General features: G+C 45.2%; 1 protein-coding gene across 1 annotated transcript in view; it reads right to left on the reverse strand.

The window, feature by feature from the left end:
* fstl5 (follistatin-like 5) overlaps positions 1-20994 on the reverse strand; it is a 151428-nt gene that overhangs the window by 42505 nt on the left and 87929 nt on the right. The window contains exon 7 of the mRNA XM_086106122.1: positions 9600-9766. Coding sequence (XP_085962248.1) covers positions 9600-9766 — 167 coding nt within the window. The remainder of the gene's footprint in view (positions 1-9599; positions 9767-20994) is intronic.

Raw genomic sequence — 20994 nt, forward strand, 5'->3', positions numbered from 1 at the left:
CTCAAGTTTGCGTTGAACACAGCAGTAGGGCTATGTTGATTCTGTTGGTCCTTCTTGCGCGGAAGTCTCTCTATGGTTTTGTGTAGACATCATTTCGGATGACTACACTTGGTTCGATGACAACACTGGAGACGTTTTATTTTCGCTAAGTCGCTACCACTGCACCGCTGAACTTTCGTTGTCATGTCACCGCCTCAGCGCACTGTCACTGTCAGACGAACACAGAGAAGCTCCACCCGCTCTATTTATATGGACACGGAACACTGTAACCTTCCACACAAAATAGTTCCAAACAAGTAACAATCGCGTCAGTGGCATACATCGTATACCTGTATGATACAGGTAACTTTGGTCTTGTCAGTGGAGCAATCTGGCAACTTTTTAAAAGTAAACTTTCCATTCATAAACTCTTTAAGTATCCGTTTTCGGTGTCTCGCGCTGCCGTGGATGGCAAAACAAACGTGCGTGGACCTATGCAGCGCGCTTGTTGTTTTGTTTCTGGGTTATTTATAGAGCAACGTAACATCCGATGTGACGTGTGCCGCGTTTATCTCGCAAGAAAAAATTTAATCCCATCAAAATTCATTTAAATTAATGCCAATAAAAACGCGCTAAACTGACAGCTCTAATATATATATATATATATATATATATATATATATATATATATATATATATATATATATATATATATATATATATATATATATATACACACACAGTATATATATATAAAAAATCATCGTCTCACCCCTCGGGTGGTGTCCGTCCCTCATTCCGCTCGGGTCCTCTACCAGAGGCCAGGAAGCTTGAGGGTTCTGCGCAGTATCCTTGCTGTTCCCAGCACTGCACATTTCTGGACTGAGATGTCCGATGTTGTTCCCGGGATCTGTTGCAACCACTCATCTAGTTTGGGGGTCACTGCCCCGAGTGCTCCGACCACCACAGGCACGACTGTCACCTTTACCTTCCAGGCTCTCTCCAGCTCCTCTATGAGCCCTTGGTATTTCTCGAGCTTCTCGTGTTCCTTCTTTCTGATGTTTCCATCACTTGGGACCGCTACATCCACTACAACGGCTTTCCTCTGCCCTTTATCTATGATCACGATATCTGGTTGGTTCGCCATTACCATCTTGTCAGTCTGGATCTGGAAGTCCCACAGGATCTTCGCTCGGTCATTCTCCACCACCTTCGAAGGTGTTTCCCATTTTGACCTTGGGGTTTCCAGTTCATACTCCGCACAGATGTTTCGGTAGACTATGCCAGGCAGCTGGTTATGACGTTCCATGTAGGCTTTCCCTGCCAGCATCTTACACCCTGCAGTTATGTGTTGGATCGTCTCAGGTGCCTCTTTGCACAACCTACACCTTGGGTCTTGTCTGGTGTGGTATATCTGGGCCTCAATGGCTCTGGTGCTCAGGGCCTGCTCCTGAGCAGCCAAGATGAGTGCCTCTGTGCTGTCCTTCAGGCCAGCCCTCTCTAGCCACTGATAGGACTTCTTGAGATCAGCCACTTCACTTATGGTCTGGTGGTACATCCCGTGTAGCGGCTTGTCCTCCCATGATTAAGATATCCTTTATTTGTCCCGCAATGGGGAAATTACAGTCAGAGTTCAGAAAGGAAAACACTGGGCAGGGAGAGGAAAAAAAAAAACCACGCTCGAACTATCCTCTTCTGAGGACAATTTAAGTCCAGGATAATTTTTTTTTTTTAAAAACGGTCCCTCTTCCAGCACCTATATATATATATATATATACTGTATATATAAAAATGAAATTGGTCCCTTAACGCTTATAACAATAATTCTTAAAGCAATCAAAAATACAGTCAGAACATTGACTCTTTGATAGAGAAATCTATGAGCAAAAATGTATCATGTTTAAAGTTTCATTTAATTTGGGCACGTCTAGACGTTTGGGTGCGTATCCAGTGCACCCCCAAATGCCTGTGCGCAAAGGCGTCAGCCGTCTGGGCGGAGGGCTTTCGAAATCCACAATTATCATGTCAAAGCAAGGGGGCGAACAGAGGGAAGGCCAGACTCGGTCACAAAGTGGGAATAAACAATTTGGGAACAAAGCGTTGTTGAACAACAAAAGACGGTTTGAGAACGCCTGTCGCACCCAGGCGACATTTGTCATCTGCAAGGTCTGCAATTTGTTGATTCATTGTAGACCAGACAGAAAGGCGTCAACATACCCATGATTCAAAGCTTAAACCAAGGTAACCAATCATTACCGAGGGTCTGGACTGGGGACGCGGTATGCAAATATCGGGGGCAGTGTTTTTCTTGTATTTTGCATATGTAACGACAAAAGTTCAAACTGGCAGACAGGGAACTCTGTGCGTGATTACCGGGGCAAAAACCGTCGTTCGCCCTCAGAGATCCCTCCCGCCATTAATGAAGACAATTTTCCCTGTGTGCCGAGTCATTTCTTTAACTTTGTCCGAGAAAAACTCTGACACTATTTTACAATACTTTTTTCATTCGTATTTGTTTAACTTTACAACAGAGAAAAATTGGCAAAAAACGTGTTTTTTTAGGGGTTATTGTTCTTGTTGTTTTGTTGAAAAATAACAACGATCAGCAAAAATTGGGCATTACAGTAGCTTAGTTGGACATTTTTTTAACTTAACTGAAGTAGTTGCGAGGGCTTGTACCTGAAAAACTCACACAGTCAAGGTAACCTTTTTTTTTTTTTTTACTCTGATGGGCAACTATTTAAGGAAGTTTTAATTTGTCCTCAGGTGCTCATTTGGACATTTGGGATATGTTCTTTTTAAGGAAATCCAATCTATGTGATATGGGTGTGATGTGTGCGCACTGTGGCGAGATTTTAAAACAGGTTGCTTCTGACGGCCATATGAATTATCGCCTCTGGAGGGTAAATCCACCTGGCATTGTATGCCACCCTCACCTCCAACCTCCAGTGATACGCGCTCAGTCAGCACAGCGCCGGATAGCCCGACAAAGATTCCACCGCTCTGACCTTCATGCCCTCCACATGTTTATTTTTCATTCAGCAAGGTTTTCACGGCATTGGCTCCATGCAGCCCTCCTGAGGCAGGAACATGCCGTCCATTTGCTTTTCCTACTGTAATGAAGAACGCGGCCTCATAAATCAAATTCGCTTGTGTCATGAAGATGAGAGATTGAAGTCAGCAAATGATGAGCGTGTGAACATTGTGAAACACATTTGTGTCACTCGGGCGGCCCGGTAGTCCAGTGGTTAGCACGTCGGCTTCACAGTGCAGAGGTACCGGGTTCGATTCCAGCTCCGGCCTCCCTGTGTGGAGTTTGCATGTTCTCCCCGGGCCTGCGTGGGTTTTCTCCGGGTGCTCCGGTTTCCTCCCACATTCCAAAAACATGCATGTCAGGCTGATTGGACGCTCTAAATTGTCCCTAGGTGTGAGTGTGGGCGTGGATGGTTGTTCGTCTCTGTGTGCCCTGCGATTGGCTGGCAACTGATTCAGGGTGTCCCCCGCCTACTGCCCGGAGATGGCTGGGATAGGCTCCAGCACCCCCCGCGACCCTAGTGAGGATCAAGCGGTTCGGAAATTGGATGGATGGATGGATTTGTGTCACTTTTCAAGAAGGAAAAAAAAAAGAAATATTGTGGCAAAATTCATTCATCCATCGATTTTCTAATCCGCTTAAACTCATAAGGGTCGCATGCATGATGGCGGTGCATGATCATGCAGTAGGCGGGGCACACCCTGAACGGGTTGCCAGCCAATGGCAGAGCACACATAGATGAACAACCATTCACTTTCACATTCACACCAAGGGACAATTTAGCATGTTCCATTAAGCTGCCATGCATGTTTTTGGAATGTGGGAGGAAACCGGAGTACCCGGAGAAAACCCACTCAGGCACGGGGAGAACATCCAAATTCCACTCCTGCACCTCTGCACTGTGAGGCCGACGTGCTGGCCAGTCAACCAACGTGCCGACATAATGGCAAAAGTTTTTGACAAAATACAAATTATTTGATGTAAAAAGAAACATATTGAGTGTAAATTGATGACAAAATCTAATCTATTCGGTAAAAACTAATACAGGGGTACCTCACACCTTACAAACGCCTCTTCATACGAAATTGTCAAGTTACAAAAGGCCTCAACAGAAGAAATTTCAAGATACGAAAGGTAAATATACAGTATGGGCTGCTACTCGCAGCTCCGAGTTTCCTGAACGCAACATAATTATAGCTGCTTCGCCATTGGCTGTTATCGAGCATCATCCTGGAATCCCATTGGCTAAGAGGGACCTCTACCGTATGTGTCCATGGAGCGTCCTCATCATTCGCCTCACGGGCCATGAGGTGTTCCGAGAGTTTTATGTAAATGTTAATCACCCAGAAAAAGTGTTCACCAGTCAGGTGATCGCTCACTATGCTGATGTTTGCCTTGGACATTTTCGAAGGACTGTTAAAAGCCGACAAAATCAAACGTCCTCGGATCAGTTCTTTACCAAACGCCAGGCAAAACCCACTTCTGAGAGAGAACATGAACTAAAGAGAGCAAAAAATGAGGAGGATGCAGTTAAAAGTTAAATGACCATCATTTTTATTCTTTATTCTTTGTTTTTTTTACATTTTTCACAACTCTCATTTATTCTGCAATAATCTAATTGCAACATGTATTTGTTCTATATTTTGTTGCATTTTTATGCTTTAGAACAGCGGTCCCCAACCTTTTTTGCACCACGAACCGGTTTCATGTTAGACAATATTTTCAGGGACCGACATTTAAAGTGTGGTGGATAAATACCACAAAATAATATGATATGACCTGCATGGTACTGTGGTATTTGCGAAACATAATAATAAACACGAATCTTGACACGAGGAACGTCCTATTTGGCCGGCAAACTGTGGTCGCTATGGTAACGTTTAAACGTGCCTTCAAAATCAGACACACAGCAAATGCAAAGTGCATGAAAAATGTGATTTTTTTTACCAATTTTGCTAGCTCCCGGGTTTCATTTTAGCGGTAACCCATCACGTGACCGAGAAGCGCGCCTTGACCTGCGTCAAGAGGGACATACTGTAGGCGAATTTAACAGTGAGAATCTGGTAATCTTTCAAAATAAAACATCTTTCAGCTCGTGAAATAAATACAATGGAAGTAATGTCAGTTATTTATTCTTTCTGTGCGGTCCGGTACCAAATGACCCACGGACCGGTATCGGTCCGTGGCCCGGGGGTTGGGGACCACTGCTTTAGAAAACATTTATGTTTTTTTGGGGGGGTGGGTGCCGGTATAATTGTTTACAGTAAACAACCACATCCTGCTTGATCAGACACGTAGCAGCCTGCTCTTGTAAATTTGCCATGATGCCTATGACTGACATGTGATCACTCCACAATGTTTCCTTGTTGATTTTTGTCATGTAATTTATTTTAAGGCAAATATGTATTTTTTTTTTACTACTACTCTCATCCGCAACCCTTTTTCAATCCAACCAGTCTAGTCGCACAAATGTGCTTGAGTCGCGACCAATCAACGTGGCTCATCCAGGCTGACGGCTTTGAGTGATGATGCAACAGCCAGCAACGTTGGATGGAATTATGCCATAAGCCGATTTTTCTCAACGACGAGAGGCTCCGGTCAACCTCCCGCCACCGGTGCACGCACCGGGATTAGCACAGATGCCACGAAACGTTGACAAAGACTGCTAAAGATAGCCCGGGGAGACATGCAGATGTGACTGAATTTATAATTATATAATAACATTTAAAAATTACAAATGTTCACTAGGATAGCCAACAGTTTATTGCTCCCTCTCATTATGTTTTATTTTGAGTCAAGTCCGATTTTTGGTGATGACGGCAATTTACCTTTTCAGACGAAAAGGTCGGAAAAGGTCAAAAATTGTGAACCCTGTATAAAGTGGCTCATGCCACTTTATACTGGGTTCTCGTCACCTTTAGAATAGATTTTAGCACTTCAGCTACTTGTCGATAAATCACTGAATGGTTTGGGTCCTGAAAACATGAACCAAGTGGTAATTGAATATAAAGCCAGTTAGTCTTTGTGGTCTGCGCAGTTGGGTCAATTAGTGGTGCCTGGGTTTCAAAGCAAATATGGGGAAGCGGCATTTAGCTGTTATGCTGCACAGAAGTGGAATAAGCTGCCATAAAGAAGTGAAGTCAGCCCCAAGTATAAATGCTTTTCAATAAAGGTGAAAAACTATGGGGTTTTTTTTTCCATATCTTTGATGAAGATCTTTTCAGCAGTAAAATCAATTTCATTCTAATTTTGGAAAGCAACTTCGTATTTCTTTACTTTGATTTTAAATGCCTTTAAATCTTTTGTTTGTGTAGGCATTTCATTGTCAATGTACAATCTTTTAATAATACTCAAGCTATTTTTTATCTCTTTTTTTGATCGTAGATTATAAATGCTTATAGCTATTGTTCTTGTAAATTACTAAAGTCAGTGTGGGGGCGCTATTATATCAATTTTGATGTCACAATTGTGTGAAATATATACATTTTTTCCAATAACAGGCAGAAATGTTTTACCTGGTTGTGTAATTTTACCCTCGATGGGTGGGCAGGCACTCCAAGCACTCAACTATTTGTATTTGTATGCAAGACACTAAAAAGTAAATTTTCATTCATAAGTTCACTTTAAATCTAATTTGGACGCATTAGCTAGCACTTCCAATACAATTTAGTGGCACAAAACTTTTCATTTAGCTGCAGCGACTCAGACACAAACCATTTATTTTCGGAGTTTGGCAACCTCACAAAACCCCTCGCACCTCTTTACTTTCTCCACTCACGTAAATCCTTCAGAGCTGCATGAAGAAATAATCTGTCTTGACGTCTCAGTTTTTTGTTACATCGAGAGCGTTCTCATTTTTTTTTCTTTCCAGACACTTCTCAAAGCGTTATATAAAGTGTGAAAATTGAGCGTTTAAATGCGTCATGCTGCTTCCCAGGGTGTCGGAGGATGACTGCGGACAGCTGGGCAACTCATTTGAAGGGTCATTGAGATTTAATGTTTTACATCAGCGGCTTCTCATAGTTGTGTTGATTTTGAGGAAAGAAGTATAGTTAGGTGAAATATTTTCCCGCAACATCCATTTTTAGATCTGCTTTATCCATGCAAGGGTCGCGAGGGGTGCTGGAGCCTCTCCCAGCTGTCTTTGGGCAGTTGGCGGGGGACACCCTGAACTGGTTGCCAGTCAATTGCAGGGCAATCGTGAATAATAAAGGAAAAAGTATATATTTGAACATCAAAAGTCAAATTTTAAAAACAGAATTTTGAAAGCTCAAACAAGACTAAAATCATTATTATGCAAAAATAGTCTTTTTTTTTTATGAGAACCAAAAAGGCTTTTTTTCCTCTTTTCATGGAAAAGAAAAAAAAAGGCAAAAACTGCTTTGAAGTACCTCGGTACCCACCTTCATTATCTTTGCCCAACCCCCCATGCCTCCAACCGCCCACTCCCCATCTCTCGCGGTCATCAAAAAAGCACCACGAGATGGCTGACATACTGAATTATTGTCAAAGTCTCAACACAAAGCACCAAAAGTCACACACCGCAAACTGCATACAAAACAATCCGAGAACAAAGGGCGGAGGGGGAAAGCTGAGTGTTATGAGATGAAAGTTGAAATTCAACATGACATCATGTCGTATCTGGACAATTTTAAAAAATCCAAAAACAAAAATTTAATCATGACAGAAAAAGTCATAATTCTCCAGAAAATGTATTCTAAAATGTAAAAAGTTATTTCAGAATTGTGTGAGGAAGGTTAGAACATAGGAAAAATAAAAACCATTTTCTGAGAATGATTGTTTTTCGTAGAAAACAACAAAGAATGCCATATTTTTGGAAGAATCATTAGAAGAATAATATTGGGATGATTTGTAAAATGGTCTCATTATAATTTGTTTGAATAAAAAATAGTAAAAAAGAAACTCAACTTTTCAAGATGTTTCAATATATTTTGGCAAGAGAATTTCTCCAAACAGAACTAAACAAACTAGTAAAAAAAAATTGAGAAGAAAAAGCAGTATTCTTTTTTTCCCAAGGAAAGAAAATGTGAATATTCCAAGATACACAACACATAGGACACAGACAGTCGTGCAATCTTCACCAATTTTCTGCAGACAACAAAGTGTATGCAGAAAAGTGGTGAAGATTGCACGACTGTCTGTGTCCTATGTGTTGTGTTGTGTTGTGTTATTTTTGTTATTTTGACTTCAAAATGGCGCCGCGTGAGTGGCTGCCTTTCCAGCAGCTCCTATATTTTGTTGTTCTACTTCTTCCTTTCATAACTTTGCTGCTGTGAATTGGGAATTTCTCCATTGCGAGACTAATAAAGGTTTTCTTATCTTATCTTATCTTATAAGTCAAGATGGCGCCCGAGTAGGCAGCCGTCAGCAAGTGCTCTCATGAGCCTTGCTTTTTTTGTTGTTTTTGTGTTTGTGTCACTTTGTGTTTGTTGTTACGTCGTGTGGACCCGATGTGGACTTTTTTCAGCATTTTTTGGCCACGACATTCATCAAGGAGGAGACTCTGTGCTCGGTGGTTGCGCCTTCTCGGCAGCATGGGTATACCAGCACTGTTTTTGACTGGGAGGAATGTCTGCGCCATTTGACTGTCGTTGCTGGACAGTCCCGGGGCGCTTGTGTCTTGCGTCTGTAATGGGCAGCATTTTTCACAGCCCCGCTTTGTTCAGCGGAGAGATCGGTGCTGTTGAACGGTCTGCGGCTGGATGGATGTAAGTCTTGAGGAGCCGACGATGAGAAAAAAGGAGCGTTAGCGCAGAGCGCCGATGCGGATTTGGAACCGGGAGTCGCGGCTTGGAGTTTGAAGCGGATTACGTGGGACAGGAGAAGTGAACTCATCTCTTTTCGTCAATGGACGCTACAGCTTCGTGTTTGCTTTCAAAACTTAGCTTGTAGCAGACGTGTGCAACGTCTCTGATCCACTGGTGAAAGGACACTTTGATCCTCTCCTCTTTCATCTAGAACTGCTTCAGACAACAAAGTGTATGCAGAAAATTGGTGAAGACTGCACGACTGTCTGTGTCCTATGTGTTGTGTTGTGTTATTTTTGTTATTTTGACTTCTTATCTTAGAGGTTGAAATTCAACAAGTTGTATTCTCTTGTGGTATTTTCAAAACTCCAAACCTGAATAAAATAGTAATTGTGCAGGAAGTGTTGGGGAAAATGCATTTTGAGAAGGAAAAACAGAATGATTATCAAGGGAAAAAAAAAGTTATTTTTCCAAAAGTACTCTTGCAAGAAAAATGGGAATTTTAAAAGAATAATTGAAATTCAATGAGAAAACAACATTTCACATACGTAAATTAAAAAAGTGAATTTCATCTCCAAATAACAAAAAAATGATCATCATTAAGTTAATGTATTTATTTTCGAAAAAGAACATATATATATTTTTTAAAACAATTATCGCTAGCCACAAAAAATATAATAAACAATTGACAATTGTGTAAAAAATAACGTCGTATTTCAACGACAACCCTGCTTTAATTTTGTTAGAAAACCCGAACCTTTGCCTTCCCTGTATTAAATATAAAAACCATTTGGCTGTGTTTTTGATGTCAGACTTACGTTAATGTCATTCAAGTTCAAGGCGTTAAGATACTGATTGTTCCTTTTCCACAGGATGGGCGGGCGACGCTGCCCCGTGATGGCGCAGGTCAGGACTGTGCTTTGGCCCACCGTCACAGTCTTCACCATCACCCTCTGGTGGTCCGGGAGATCCAGCAGGTACACATCTATTGACCACAGGATGATACAGAGTCACGGAGGCCATCTTGTATTTTGCGGGTTTCATGGGTTTGAATACAAAGGCAAAATAGATCGTGAACTGGCACTAAATCAACCTGCAGTGTAAATCCATCCTGAGAGACCAAAATGTGATCATTAATGAACACAAGGTTATTTGCTGGTGTGCAACAGAGGCTGAATTAAAATAACAATCTTGGTATTGCAATTTAATGAGAGAGAGGAGTTCAATAATTTACCAATCCCTGAACAACCGAAGAAGGGAATTGTTAGCGAAACTATACTTGAAGGCTAACCTTGGCTTCAATCATTTTTAGTAGCGATTATTGTTCTTCCGAACCGCTTCATCCTCACTAGGGTCGCGGGGGTGCTGTAGCCTATCCCAGCTGTCTACGGGCAGTAGGCGGGGGACACCCCGAATTGGTAGCCAGCCAATCGCAGGGCACACAGAGATGAACAGCCATGCACACCCTCACTCACACCTCGGGACAATTTAGAGTGATCAATCAGCCTGCCATGCATGTTTTTGGAATGTGGGAGGAAACCGGAGTACCCGGAGAAAACCCACGCAGGCCCGGGGAGAACATGCAAACTCCACACAGGGAGGCCGGAGCTGGAATTGAACCCGGTACCTCTGCACTGTGAAGTCGACGTGCTAACCACTGGACTACCGGGCCGCCTGAAATATTTTTGTCACTAGTAAAATAGTGAGACAAACTACATTAACATTATGTTGCACATACAGCACATTTGACAATAAAGTTGTACTTGACTTGATTAAATAAAGCATGGAAAAAACATATTTTCTCTTTTTTTTTCTCTAAGATGGCGCCTGAGCAGGCAGCCGTCGGTCGGCAAGTGCTCTTCAACAGCCTTGTGTATTTTGTTGTTTTTGTGTTTGTTTTGTCACTTTGTGTTTGTTGTTACGTCGTGTGTACCTGATGTGGACTGTTTTCAACATTTTTGGCCACGACATTCGTCAAAGAAGAAGAATCTGTGCTTGGTGGTTGCGCCTTCTCGGCGGTACGCGTATACCAGCAATGATTTTGATTGGGAGGAATGTCGGCGCCATTTGACTGTCGTTGCTGGACAGCTCCGGGGTGCTTGTGTCTTGTGCCTGAAATAGGCAGCACTTTCACAGCCCACAGCGCTGTGGCACAGCCCCACTTTGTTCAGCGAAAAGGTCGGTGCTGATGGACAGTCTGCGGCTGGATGGATGCATGGCTTGAGGAGAAGAAAGGAGCATCAGCGCAGAGCGCCAATGCGTATGTGGAACTGGGAGTCGCGGCTTGGAATTGAAGCGGATTTACATGGGACAGGAGAAGAGAGCCAATCTCTCTTTTTCGTAAATGGATGCTACAGCTTCTTGTTGCTTTCAAGCTTAGCTTGTCACAGACGTGTGCACATTTCAGCATGACGTCTTTGATCCACTTGTGAAAAGGACACTTTCATTCGCTCCTCTTTCATCTATTACTGCTTCAAACAGCAAAGTGAATGGCGGAGAAGTGGTAAAGATGGCACAACTGTCTGTTTTATGTGTTGTGTTGTATTATTTTGTCATTTTATGACAATTGTTCTTTTGATGGCGGCGCGGGCACCTGCAGCGGCTCCTCTTGTTGTCTGTTGTTTGTTTAAGAGGGAGGAAATTTCATGTGTGCTGTATGTTAAACATACAGGACAGCACAGTTATAAAGTTGTACTTGATACTTGATAAATTTGACAAATTCATCGTTTTCCCAAAGTGAAGCCTTGGTGAGCAACAAACCCAAAAGTGTGACATCAATTCAAGAACAACATTGGCACAGCTCAATAGGGAAAGTGTCCAGACTGGCTGAAATCAATTTCAGCTTCAGCCAGTCTGCAGACATTTTATACAGGCACCATTGAGAGCATCTTGTCCAGCTGCATCACTGTGTGGTATGGTGCTTGCACTGTGTCCTGCCAAAAGACTTTGCAGTGCACCGTGAGAGCAGCTGAGAAGATCATTGGTGTCTCTCTCCCCCCACTCGTGGGCATCTACTACTCCCGTCTGACCCGCCAAGCCATCCGGATCGCAGGTGACCCCACCCATCCATCCCACAGCCTCTTCGGCCTGCTGCCGTCGGGAAGGAGATTGCGAAGTCTCCGTGCCACAACCAGCAGGCTCAAAAACAGTTTCTTCCACCAGGCGGTCAGGAGACTCAACTCCCTCCCTGCTCTGCCCGCACTCCCCGCCCTCTGCCTGTCCCCGACCCCTGCCTCCTGTCACAGACTATGACCCTCCCCTCATCTTCCGACATCTGCGTATTGCACAATTGCACAATGCACTACCTCACTTTACCCACAATAGCCACAAGTGCCATTGTTTATGCTGTTTCCATTGTTTATATTGTCTATACTGTTTATAATGTTCAGATTACATCTTATGTCTTTTATACAGTGTGGCTGCTATCTTGTCTTAGCTGTGTGTGTTTAATGCACAGCATGTCTGTATGCATGTTTGCACTGAGGATGGAGAGGAAGAAATTTCATCTATGCTGCATGTCATACATAAAGCATACTTGACAATAAAGATGACCTTGACCTTGACCTTGAAAGCAATTTTTCGAATTTGTCTGAGGGGGTCCAGGTGTTTGAAGAGTTGGAGGAAGAGGAGGTTGTTGGCAAGATGTATATTGGATCATACTTGTACGAGCCAGATACTCAGGATTTGCTGTGCCCGAAATACTGGACGTGGAGTGGAGACGCGACCTATCGTGAATGGAAGAATGGTACGCTATATAGGCTGTGGTGATTAGCCTCGTGTTATCTTTTGCAATTCATTGTGGGTTGGTGTCCGACATTGGCATTGCTAAGGTACCGGTAATTCTGTTGCATTGTTGGCCGGTCTCTCCATGCACTGTACAAAGCCAGCCAGAAATCGATTCAGAAGGCGACGTTGTAAACTAATCTGAGGGGATACAGGAGGAGGTTGTTGGCAAAGTGCATATTGTACCATACATGTACGAGCCAGGTGCTCACGATGCGGAAAATGTCGTGCCCGAACGGCTGGACGTGGCATAGAGATGAGACGTATCGGGATTGGAAAATGGTAATCTATTTCTGCAGCAGTTATTAGCCTTGCGTTATTGTTTGCAATTCGATGCGGTGCTGTGCTGTAAACTGCGCATGATGGGATTACCTACTTGGTCCATCCATTTCTGCTAGCACTGAGAGTACAAGTCATAGTGGGTCGGTGCCTTACATTGTCATTGCTAAGGTAGTTCTGCTGCGTTGTCCTCCACTCCGCACGTTACACTGGCAACATTTTTAGTTGCAAACCATTAAAGATGATTCCATCTTCTTAGTTAGAAATATTTTATTTACATGCAGAATTTTTTTCGTGTGGCCAATCAAACAATTGTTTGCCTGAATGTGAACGGTGCGTTGTCACACAGTGCCAAGCTATTTCGCACTACGTTTTTTAATATGGTCCGCCGTGTGGTTGTGAAAATACTCGCCAGTCAACCAAGCGTGTCAGAGGAGAGAAATAATAACAATAAGAATAATGAGTCTGACTCATTTTGTTCAGAAATGTCCATGGCGAAGTCGGGAAATTCTGTTTTGGGGATGTTTATCTGTCTGGCTGAGGCATTTCAGGGAACTGACAAATTCGGTTGTTGAGAGAACACCAAATTTGCTGACAGTACTGGCACTGCCGGCCAAAACATGAACATGCCATTTTTAGTATTTCAGCTGTATAACTGGTTGATTAAGTGTCAAAACGTGCACATTAAATGAGAATTTAAGACATAATTCCTGCATTTATTGCCAAAGCATTTATGAGTGGTACAGTGAAAATAAACAGAAATCTGTGCACCTCCATTTTCTGCTTGTGACCCGTAGAATCTGAAGTTAGCGCGCTGCTCGTAAAACAAGTTGGTCTGGAGCTCATCCTGATAGATACAAGAATGTGCAGTTCCCAACGATGGATGGAGGGCGGCATGCATGGTGTCCAGGAATTGCATGAAGCACTGAGTGAAGTCACTGAGTTGTGTTCCGCAACCCCGTGTCTTAGAGAGAGCCTACTTCAAGCTTTCTCTTCAAAACAGACTCCATTAGTTGTGCTCCTGAAGGTGTAAAGTACAAACCTAAAGACCCCTGCGCATTTCCGTCTTAACCTTCCCTGTCTTGGCGACCTCGGCCAAACTTCGAGAGCCCAACTGGCCAATGGGAGCAGAGTGCTCGGGAGAATGGTGAGGCTCACAGCTAAGACTGGTAATCTCTCTCTTGGCCGACTAAATCGCCGCCCGGATCACAGCGAAATAAGAGGATTAATAACGCCCAGTGGTCCAAACCTCCACCACCTCTCCATGAACTATCACTGTTGTGTTTCATGTGTGTCTGTAATGATTCAAAGAAGAATATTTCCATGAGCCAGTAGCAGCGATGAATCCTCAGCAAGTTTTCCCCTCGATATTTTATACTGTATTTATAATAACAATTTGCATAAAGGGTGACAAAAATGGTATAAATATGCCTGGACAAAGATAATAGCAAAGAAATACTTTGTATCAAAGTATATATAACAGAATTAGGTTAATTGTCATGCTCATTCTAATTGCCAAATCCCACAAAAGATAGATGTAATCATCTGTGAAAACAAACCGTCATTATTTGAGCAAAAGAGGCATGAAAAAGTCAGAATATTCTTAGAATTATGAGGCGATACTGAAAAAAGTCAGAATACAGTGAAACTCCTCTACAATGAAATCATGTTTGCAGCAAGACATTTTTCACAACAGGGGGTTTTTAACTGTAGCAAATTTTATCTCAGATGTAAACACACACACACACATACACACACACACATACACACAAACGTATATGTGCACTCTTTATTTTTATTCCAATACTGTAGGTAGTGCATAAATATGACCATACACTTGTTTAACATTAACATACAATTGTTTTATATTAATCACTCCACTTTGTCTGTTGTTTTACAAAAGTCATTTATACTATTATGTAAAAAAGGAAGTTTCAATATCTATAATTTGATTTCAAACTTTACTTGTATAAAATGCACCTGAAGCATAACAGTACTGTAATGAATAATATGTCTACGGTATACAGTACTGTAACACCTTATGAATATGTAATTAATACATGTAATGATACAAAACTAAGAAAAAAAAACACCCAAAAACCGGTTACATTTCTTTGGTTATGTTGTGACGCAACATTCGAATTTTCTATCCATTCGTGAAAAAATAATTGATAGAAAATAAAAGTATTGATTTGTTAATTTTTAGCTGATTTAAATTCCAATTTAAATCCCAGCTCTTCGGGAAGTAGGCGGGGGACACCCTGAACCGGTTGCCAGCCAATCTCAGGGCGCACAACCATTTGCGCTCACAATCACTGTGTCAGGCAGGGGCTCACTTAATCAGATCACATGCAAGCCAATTCTCTTCGAGTCTAATGTAAGATGAGTTTTAATAACACTAAAGTGTTTTCAGATTTTCGTTTGTGGTATATTGAAACTATCTATACAAGAAATTGTAAATATGTGTGTGGAGTGGCAATTTCAGGCAGCTCTTTTGCTCTCCCAGCGGGGGTTGGTCCCTCAAGGAGGATAACTATAATTTTGTTCATCCATCCATCCATCATCTACCGCTTATCCGGGGCCGGGTCACGGGGGCAACAGCTTTAGCAGGGAAGCCCAGACTTCCCTCTCCCTAGCTACTTCTTCCAGCTCTCCCCGGGGGATCCCGAGACGTTCCCAGGCCAGCTGGGTGACATAGTCTCTCCAGCGTGTCCTGGGTCTTCCTCGGGGTCTCCTCCCGGTGGGACATGCCCGGAACACCTCACCAGGGAGGCGCTCAGGGGGCATCCGAATCAGATGCCCAAGCCACCTCATCTGGCTCCTCTCGATGTGGAGGAGAAGCGGCTCGACTGTGAGCCCCTCCCGGATGACCGAGCTTCTCACCTTATCTCTAAGGGAGAGCCCGGACACCCTGCGGAGAAAACTCATTTCGGCCGCTTGTAGCCGTCGTTCTTTCGGTCACGACCCATAGCTCGTGACCATAAATGAGGGTTGGAACGTAGATCGACCGGTAAATTGAGAGCTTCGCCCTTTGGCTCAGCTCCTTCTTCACCACGACAGACCGATACAACGTCCGCATCACAGCAGACGCTGCACCGATCCGCCTGTCGATCTCCCGCTCCCTCCTGCCCCCACTCGTGAACAAGACCCCAAGATACTTGAACTCCTCCACTTGGGGCAAGATCTCCTCCCCGACCCGGAGGGGACACTCCACCCTTTTCCGACTGAGGACCATGGTTTCAGATTTGGAGGTGCTGATCTTCATCCCAACCGCTTCACACTCGGCTGCGAAATGCTCCAGTGAGAGTTGGAGAGCCCTGTTTGAAGGAGCCAACAGCACCACATCATCTGCAAAAAGCAGGGATGCAATACTGAGGCCCCCAAAACGGATCCCCTCAACGCTTTGGCTGCGCCTAGAAATTCTGTCCATAAAGGTTATGAACAGAATCGGCGACAAAGGGCAGCCTTGGCGGAGTCCTACCCCCACTGGAAACGATTCCGACTTACTGCCGGCAATGCGAACCAAACCCTGACATCGGTGGTATAGTGACCGAACAGCCCGTATCAGGGGGTTCGGTACCCCATACCCACGAAGCACCCCCCACAGAACTCCCCGAGGGACACGGTCAAACGCCTTCTCCAAGTCCACAAAACACATGTAGACTGGTTGGGCGAATTCCCACATACCCTCGAGGACCCTGCTAAGAGTGTAGAGCTGGTCCACTGTTCCACGGCCGGGACGAAAACCACACTGCTCCTCCTCAATCTGAGGCTCGACTTCCTGACGGACCCTCCTCTCCAGCACCCCTGAATAGACCTTACCAGGGAGGCTGAGGAGTGTGATCCCTCTGTAGTTGGAACACACCCTCCGGTCCCCCTTTTTAAAAAGAGGGACTACCACCCCGGTCTGCCAATCCAGAGGCACTCTCCCTGTTGACCACGCGATGTTGCAGAGGCGTGTCAACCAGGACAGCCCCACAGCATCCAGAGCCTTGAGGAACTCCGGGCGGATCTCATCCACCCCCGGGGCCTTGCCACCGAGGAGCTTTTTAACCACATCGGTGACTTCAACCACAGAGATAGGAGAGCCCACCTCAGAGTCCCCAGGCTCTGCTTCCTCCAAGGAAGGCGTGTTGGTGGAGTTGAGGAGGTCTTCGAAGTACTCTGCCCACCGATTCACAACGTCCCGAGTCGAAGTCAGCAGCGCCCCATCCCCACTGTACACAGTGTTAGTGGTGCACTGCTTCCCCCTCCTGAGACGTCGGATGGTGGACCAGAATTTCCTCGAAGCCGTCCGGAAGTCGGCTTCCATGGCCTCACCGAACTCTTCCCACGCTCTGGTTTTTGCCTCGGCGACCACCGAAGCTGCGTTCCGCTTGGCCAGTCGATACCCGTCAGCTGCCTCTGGGGTCCCACAGGCCATAAAGGCTCGATAGGACTCCTTCTTCAGCTTGACGGCATCCCTTACTGCTGGTGTCCACCAGCGAGTACGGGGGTTGCCGCCACGACAGGCACCAACCACCTTACGGCCACAACTCAGATTGGCCGCCTCAACAATAGAGGCACGGAACATGGTCCACTCGGGCTCAATGTCCCCCGCCTCCCCCGGAACATGGGAAAAGCTCTGTCGGAGGTGGGAGTTGAAACTCCTTCTGACAGGGGATTCCGCCAGACGCTCCCAACAAACCCTCACAATACGTTTGGGTCTGCCAGGACGGACCGGCATCTTCCCCCACCAGCGGAGCCTACTCACCACCAGGTGGTGATCAGTTGACAGCTCCGCCCCTCTCTTCACCCGAGTGTCCAGAACATGCGGCCGCAAATCCGATGATACAACTACAAAGTCGATCATCGAACTGCGGCCTAGGGTGTCCTGGTGCCAAGTGCACATATGGACACCCTTATGTTTGAACAAGGTGTTCGTTATGGACAATCCGTGGCGAGCACAGAAGTCCAATAACAAAACACCACTCGAGTTCTGATCGGGGGGGCCGTTCCTCCCAATCACACCCCTCCAGGTCTCACTGTCATTGCCCACGTGAGCATTGAAGTCCCCCAGCAGAACAAGGGAGTCCCCAGCAGGAGTACTCTCCAGCACACCCTCCAAGGACTCCAAAAAGGGTGGGTATGCTGAGCTGCTGTTTGGTGCATATGCACAAACAACAGTCAGGACCCGTCCACCCACCCGAAGGCGGAGGGAGGCAACCCTCTCGTCTACCGGTGTGAACCCCAATGTACAGGCACTGAGCCGGGGGGCAATGAGTATGCCCACACCTGCTCTGCGCCTCTCACCTTGAGCAACTCCAGAGTGGAAGAGAGTCCAACCCCTCTCGAGAGAACTGGTACCAGAACCCAGGCTGTGTGTGGAGGCAAGTCCGACTATATCCAGTCGGAAATTCTCTGCCTCACACACCAGCTCGGGCTCCTTCCCTGCCAGAGAGGTGACATTCCATGTCCCAAGAGCTAGCTTCTGCAGCCGAGGATCGGACCGCCAGGGTCCCCGCCTTTGGCTGCCGCCCAGCTCACATTGCACCCGACCCCTTTGGCCCCTCTCATGGGTGGTGAGCCCATGGGAAGGGGGACCCACGTTGCCTCTTCGGGCTGTGCCCGGCCGGGCCCCATGGGTGTAGGCCCGGCCACCAGGCGCTTGCCAACGAGCCCCACCTCCAGGCCTGGCTCCAGAGGGGGGCCCCGGTGACCCGCGTCCGGGCAAGGGAAACCTTGGTCCATATATATTTCTCTTCATAAGGGGTCTTTGAGCCGTGCTTTGTCTGGCCCCTCACCTAGAACCTGTTTGCCATGGGTGACCCTGCCAGGGGCATAAAGCCCCAGACAACTTAGCTCCTAGGATCATTGGGACACACAAACCCCTCCACCACGGTAAGGTGACGACTCACGGAGGGGTATAATTTTGTTAACAATCACAATTTAAATTGGTTAGGGATCGTTTGGGCTCTACATTTTTCCACCATTTTCCGAAGTGGAACAGGGGGTACAAAGTCGGCACTGCAAACTGAGCCTTGAATTAGAAACTTTTTTGAAACCATTTTTTTTCCCACCCTGCATGATTTCCTGGGCAAGTAAAACACATCCGGGATTCTCCAGATTTAGAAGGTACTGTAAAGACGCGAGGAAATTGCATCTGTCGTCCTATGAGCTCAGGCTAAGTCTATTCTCCGCCTCTTCTCCTCTCGGCACCAAATCCCGGCAAAGTCAGACTTGTTCGGCTGCTGCCTAGTGGTGATTCAAAATCCCATTCCCATAATGTTGTCCTCTAACTGGTCAATCTTGTCAGCTAACACCGCCAGGATGCGCTGCAAGCTACAAACTCCATTTGCTGTTGATCCCCAGAGGGAGGGCGCAAGGTGAACTACTCAGAAAGGATTATTTTTCGGGGCAAGTTTCCCCTATGGGACATATGAGTTAGGCGACAGGAAGTGTTAGTGTCTCATGCTCTTGTCGCATGTCTACTCCGTAAACAAACACAGTGTAACTCTGCCTCTACTTATCATGTCACAAGAATGTGTAAGAATAGAGATGCAATTTTTTTAAATGTACTTGTAAAAATATGATGTTCTTCCCTGAATAAATTTTGACTTCAACTTTATCTTGGGAAAGTACAGTTTTACTCTTGTAAAATTGCCTATTTATCACAATGTCATTTTCTATTCCCCATGGCATAATTTTGAGAGGGCGGCCCTGTGGGCCAGTGGTTAGCGCATCGACCTCACAGTGCAGAGGTCGTGGGTTCAATCCTGGAGTTTGCATGTTTTCCCCGGGTCTGCGTGGGTTTTCTCCGGGTAGTCCGATTTCCTCCCATATTCCAAAAACATGCATGGTAGGCTGATTGAACACTCTAAATTGTCCCTATGTGTGAGTGTGAGCGCGGATGGTTGTTCGTCTCTGTGTGCCCTGTGATAATGCCCTGCCTACTGCCCCAAGATGGCTGGGAAAGGCTCCATCATCCCCCCACCCCCCACCCCCGCAACCCTTGTGAGGATAAAGCGGATCGGAAAATGGATGGATGGATGGCTGGATAATTCTGAGAACATTTCCGAATACAACTGGATTATCGGTATGTGTGTGCAGTAAACATAGGCTGCAGCCGAAATTTGATAGAAATGCACACACCCCTGAAAAAGTTTATTAGTTACCTCAAGATGCCCCAAGATGGCTTCAAAACAGAACTTTTCTCTCAATGAAGCGCCTCAACTCGCTTCAACATAGTTCCTTGACACCAAGATGCCACAAGATGGTGCCAAAGCACAACTTTTTTCTGAATGAAGATTCTCAACTCGCTCCAACATACAGTAGTTCCTTAGCAGAAAGATGCCGTAGGATGAGGCCAAAGTATAACCTTTATTGCTTGGGCCTGAGAAATAAAACCACAACCAGATGAGTTAGTAGCAAAGCATATGGATTCCGAAAAGAGAAAATCTGTGAACATTTGAAACCCCAACTAATTGTGAGCCTTTTAAGTGTGAATCAAACAAGTCCAGCACTCTTGATATTTATCAGAAGAGTAATTGGTCTTTCTGTAAGACTCCGTGTCAGGAGTGACTTGACCTCCCCGGGGAAGGATCAACCTCAGACAACTAACCTGTAACAAGCAATTAAGGAGCAGGACTGAGGGAACACGGCAGTGCGGCCACATTTAAAATTGCCACGAGGGTCATCGCATGAAGATGAATTACAGGCCGGTAGCTTAACGCAACTCTTTCTCCCAGCCTGTCGCTCTCCTTTGACCGGTCGCCTTGTGGCTTAAACAGGCAGGTTCATCATCAACAACCAAAGCTACCCGCCAAGACTCAAAGTTGGATGCCTCGGAGTGCAGATAAAAGCGTTTTTCCACATGTCGGCGTACAGACAGGGAATGAAAATAAAAAAGACGTCGAGAACACAAAAGAAAAGGTTTCTGTGATCTTGGATGGCTCAGATGATTCGCGAGAGCTTCTCAGTTCCCATAAGAAGAAGGAGGACGGGTTTCTGTTTGTGATGCCACAATCTATGACAAAGACAGAAAGTCATTTGAAGAACAAGCATTCTCTTTTGTCTTCCTTTCTTGCATTTGAGATTTTGATGTGGAGTGCCGCAACCAAAGACAGCAACACTTGCTCACATGTTGACGCCGTCTCACTTCCTCTATATATC

Source organism: Hippocampus guttulatus, chromosome 2 (assembly GCF_054856545.1).
Source record: "Hippocampus guttulatus isolate MCC_2025c chromosome 2, RoL_Hgut_1.0, whole genome shotgun sequence".
In the NCBI taxonomy this organism is placed as follows: Eukaryota; Metazoa; Chordata; class Actinopteri; order Syngnathiformes; family Syngnathidae; genus Hippocampus; species Hippocampus guttulatus.